The following is a 4,948-nucleotide window of genomic DNA, read 5'->3' on the forward strand; positions in this document are numbered from 1 at the left end:
ACTTCAACTCTTACGTAGCTGGAATTTGAAAACTTGAGTCAACGTCTTGAAAAATCAAAGATTCATAGTACCGAATAATATTTGATTTAAACTCAATTGAGTATTAACCCATGTTTTGAGAAGAGTTGTTCCCTCATTAAGTCTGAATTTTTTTATGAGCCCTTAATCCTAGGCATAACCACAGCTCTTCAGAATCTCACAATTTCTAGGCACTCGTTGTTCTTGCTCTTACCCAAGGTTTTACATTTCGACCGAAATCTGAAATTTCGGTCCGAAATTTTGGGTTTCGGTTGAGACCGAAACTGAAATGGGGTAAACTCGAAACGTTACAAAATTTGGAGTGAAATTTCTCGAAATTTCGGGCCAAAATTTAAGGAAAATCACCAAAAAATCTGAGCTTTATTCATTATTTAATATTATCCCGAAATTACTAAAATTTCGGCGATTTCGCCGAAATTTTTTAGCGGATAAAATAATACGTTATTTGATTTTGAGAGATTTCATCCGGAATTTCGAAATTTCGACTGAAATTCCAGTTTCGGTGAGGACCAAACACATTCCGAAACCAAAATTTAAAACCTTGCTCTTGCCCCCTACATCTTGAAATTTCTAGTAACTAAATACTGGTACGGTCTCGCATGCTTTTTCTTGAAAGATGGTGAATTATAATAACAAAAAGAGGTGACCGAGGAGGTCAGTACAACTCAAAGAAACCAAAATAAACAAAGCCAACAACCAGACCGGAAAAATACAATCAAGGTGGAAGGAAATAAAAAAACTCCAGAGAAGCATAGTCCACCCTGATCGGGCCAGCCGGTCTGCCTCGATACTCGCTGATCTCTTAATATGACAAAATCGAACCATGGACTCTTCTATCCTATCACAAATCTCGTCAATTGAGTTTGCAAATCTCCAAGGGTAGGAGCTGCTCCCCTTGAGCCACCTTATCACATTGAAGGAGTCCCCTTCCACTACAAGCCTATCCAAGTTGCCTCTCACTAAATATCTGATACCTTGCAAAAAAGCCCTTAGCTCTACTTCGTTAGATTCCTTAATCCCAATCAGAAAAAAAAGGACCAGCGAGTCATACCCAATTCATCTCTAAGGAGGCCCCCTATACCAGCCAGCAGCCTAGGATTCCCAACGCTTGATCTGTCAAAATTAAGCTTCACCATACCTTGGGCAGAGGGCACTAACGATGGGAGGGAGACTCCCTCCTCTCCTTACTCCCACATATCTCTCTCCAACACCGCCTCAAGTCCGTAGAAGATATAAACTTAAAATAGGGACCGAGAACTAAAAAATGTGAGAAAAAGGATAAAAAAAGTTTGATAATAATTTTGAAATACAGCATATCCCTACAAATGCCATCCTCTAGTATGCCAGAACATGCCATAGAATGCAAAAGTCAGTCTTGCCTAAATATGATTCAAACTTGAAATCCCATGTAGCTAGAATCTAAAAATATGAATCAACAGTCATCCATGAACGTGGCCACCATAAACCAGGGTCTAGAAACTAGATTGAGAACTTCTTCTTTTTTATGACATAGGGTATCCCCACCCCATTTTAGGGCAGGACTGATCCCGATGGATGGGCCCAATCACCCGTAAACCACGCGCATCGGGTTTACTACAGGAGGATTCGAACTCTCGTCACTGCAGAGGCATACCCATGACTTTAAGCCAAAGGCCACACCCATCCGGGTTAAAACTAGATTGAGAACTAAAAATAATAATAATTAAATCAACACAATCAAGACTATAGTCAAGCTAATGGGATAGCATTGCTTCTTGTAAAAACCCAGTTGAGTACTCAGAAAAATCTAATATCACAATTGAGTACTTGAAAATTTGTAACCTTTGCTTTAAACTTGATTGAGTAAATATAGCATGTTTTGAGCCGAGTTGGTCCCTCAACAAGTCTGCATTCCTTAAACCTAGGCATAACCACAGTTATGTTGCATCTTGCTTAGGATATGACAGCATCTAAGCCTCTAAGGTCTTCAATACTGTGAATGCAAGAATGAATAAATAACCATATGATTGGACACAAATGCCAGACAAATCACAGATGCATTAGACATCAAATGCCTCCTTCATAAAAGGCTAAAAGCATGTCTTGCAGATGGAAAGCACAATTATGACTTGGGTAGCAGGAAAAACATACAGTTTCATCAAAATGAACAAAACCATTAGAAACAAAGATATTACAACACGAAGGGAACAAGAAACAACAGATGGTATAACAACCAGAAAAAAATAATAGCATTTAGTTGTGTTTTCAAGCTCAGAATCAAAGTATCAAGAGAATGAAAACCAAGACACTGAAAAAAATAAAGCTCTTCATTTTCTTCTTACAGAGATGATCGCCTGTGAATCAGAAATAGAAAGTAAGATTTGTCCAAGAGGCAGTGGCATTATCAGAGTGTCCTACTTATTCCCCTGCAAGCCATGGAGACTGTAGAATTAGCAACACCATGTCCAAATACAGAATTTGTTGAAGGAAAATGAGTTTTCAAATGGAGAATGACCATGTATAAAATAAGTAGCGCGGTCAATGGATAAATCTGAAACTGGCCTGGTTAATTTAGAGTACCATTCCTTTAGGTGGCAAGATCTGAAGAAAGGCCAATGAGCATGTGCTCAACAACCCATTACAGCACAGTTGTACACAAACACCCCGACGCGTTCCTTGACAGAAAGCTCCTTCCAGTTTAAAGACCCACCCTCGCTCCCCGAGTCCGGGCACCACGAGTTTAGCACAACACTCTCACCTTCCGGTCCTCTCTGTCCACCCACAACTAGTAAATTCTTTCCACAGGCCTTGAAGGCCAGACCCCATCCGTTTGAAGAGTCGGCCCTAACAGGCAACCTTCCCAACACAGTCCAACTATTCTTTTCCTTGTCATACTTCTTCACCATGTTTGTCAGATATTCAACAGCATAAAGCTGGTTGTCCACAGCTGCCACAAGAGGAGGCGCTTGAGCTGCCTTGTTGACATTCGGATACATGTCTTCTATCTTCCTCCATGTCCTAGTCTGAAGATTGTACTCCTCTCCACAGGTCAATGAAACTGTAGGACTTGAAATCCCACCAATAACATAGAATTTCCCATCCATGAAAAACCCAGAGCATAGCTTACGTGGAGAATGCATATTTGGCAGGAGCTCCCATTCACCCGATACAGAATCGTAAAGCTCTGCAGACTTCAAAGCGGCCCCATTCTTATCGCTTCCACCCGCAACAATGGCAACAGAACCACAGCTGCTCGAAGCAAACAAGCAGCGCGGGAGATTCATCCCCTGGCACTTGACCCACTTCCTACTAATCAAACTGTACTTCCAAAGAGCAAAATCCAACAATTCACGACCAAAGACCAGCAGTTCGCTGCCTACAGCTAAGGACTCTTTATCTGCATAGTTGAAACATTCGTCACAAGGGATTTTGGGCAAACTCATCCATTTATTTCTCATGGGATCGAAAGCCTCCCAACCCCTCGGATCACATACCAGATAGACCCAATGTTCAGCAATGCCCATCTGCTTCCTCAATTCATAAAGATAACCAGTTTTGATTAGCGAATTGAATCTTGTATTGAGGGAAGCAAGGGAAGGATAATCTGATCGATGAGCCCATGCAAGGCAGGTCAATGCAATGTCGTCATGGAGACCGGGAAGGAGAGAATCACACGATCTACGACAATAGTGACGATCATAATCTCCTACCATCGATCTCATCTTCAAAACCACAGCCTTTTCTTCCTCTGATGAATTCTTAATGCAAGATTTTTTCATCGAATAAAAAAATATAGAGAGTTTCTTTGATCTACTTGTTTCTACTAGCATGATAGCCTTTCATTCATTCAGAAGAAGAAAAAAGAGCTTTGGTAATCTATGAAGAATCTCGCGACAGAGATCTCAACTAAAACAATGGCTTAACCAGAAAGATGATTTGATTTTGCTCTTTTCTTGCCATAATTTATCTCTCTATCGACCTATTCTCTGATCTTATTCAAAGTTCCAAATATAAAAACGTTCTCTACTCATTCTTCAATATCAAGATCTAGATCGTATAAATTTACAAGAAATCTCTCCGATAGAAACAACAGAAAAGCGATCAAAGGATTCTTTCGGCAATATCTCAGTTCTATTCAAGAAGATAAAAGATCAAGGGATTGAATTAACAACACAAAATCGGATCCAAATAGGACCCCAGAGCATCAAGATCTACAGTAAAAACTGCAAATCCTGACGTCCTCTGACCGAAATCAAAGGAATTTCTGGTAAAAATTTTAACTTTTATACCTCGATTGGATTATCTAGAAGAAAGATCGTGGCATCAAATCAAATCTAGAAAAATGGGATCCAAATCGGACTGTTGAGATACGGATCTCCATCGCGCAAAATTCTCCGGCGAAAAATCGCCGGGAAATTTGCCCTAGAATTTAAAAGCTTTTAGAGACAGAGAAGAGAAAATTGCAGAGGAGAATACGAAGAAGAAGAAAAGAAATCTGGAAAAGAGACTCTCATAGTACATTAGATAGCATTAAATACTAACCGAGGATCCCGCTAGGGTTTATGAATCCGAAAGATAACGGGTGAGCAGAGAAATGGTTGGTTTGAAGAAGTAACGGAGAAGACGAGGAGAAGAGAAAATAAGAGAGAGTTGTGAATAGAGTACAAGGGGGTGTACCGGGGAAGAAAAGGGGGGAATATATAATAGCTTCCGTAAAGAAATAGAATTGAACAATACAGATTACAGGGTACGCTTGGAGTCGAGGAATTTTCTGGAAAATTTTTGGGGAAAAAAACCTTTTTCCAAAATTTGTTACTTTTCGATAGTTTAATTAATCACATGGGGAAATAGTAGCTTAATCCACTGCACCTCAATCTTTATCTAGAACTTAAGAACTACCTTTGAAAATGATATCCACAAGATAATACGG

At 39.9% G+C, this 4,948-nt stretch overlaps 1 protein-coding gene across 2 annotated transcripts; it reads right to left on the reverse strand.

Annotated features, from left to right (window-relative positions):
- Nucleotides 1-2,245: 2,245 nt before the first annotated feature.
- Nucleotides 2,246-4,698, reverse strand: LOC143860746 (Galactose oxidase/kelch repeat superfamily protein). 2 transcript variants are annotated; one of them, XR_013239796.1, is made up of 2 exons: nt 2,534-4,696; nt 2,246-2,444 (listed from the first exon to the last, which is right to left on the reverse strand). XR_013239796.1 is itself a non-coding variant. In XM_077371561.1 (2 exons), exon 1 carries the CDS (start codon nt 3,846-3,848, stop codon nt 2,646-2,648), a length of 1,203 nt encoding a protein of 400 aa, XP_077227676.1. In that variant the 5' UTR covers nt 3,849-4,698; the 3' UTR covers nt 2,246-2,444; nt 2,599-2,645. The 2 variants fall into 2 exon arrangements, 1 of the variants encoding a protein (XP_077227676.1); XM_077371561.1 differs by having other exon boundaries at nt 2,599-4,698.
- Nucleotides 4,699-4,948: the final 250 nt, after the last annotated feature.

Source organism: Tasmannia lanceolata, unplaced genomic scaffold (assembly GCF_043159265.1).
Source record: "Tasmannia lanceolata isolate RefF3 unplaced genomic scaffold, GAP_Taslan_0.1 ptg000037l, whole genome shotgun sequence".
Lineage (NCBI taxonomy): Eukaryota > Viridiplantae > Streptophyta > Magnoliopsida > Canellales > Winteraceae > Tasmannia > Tasmannia lanceolata.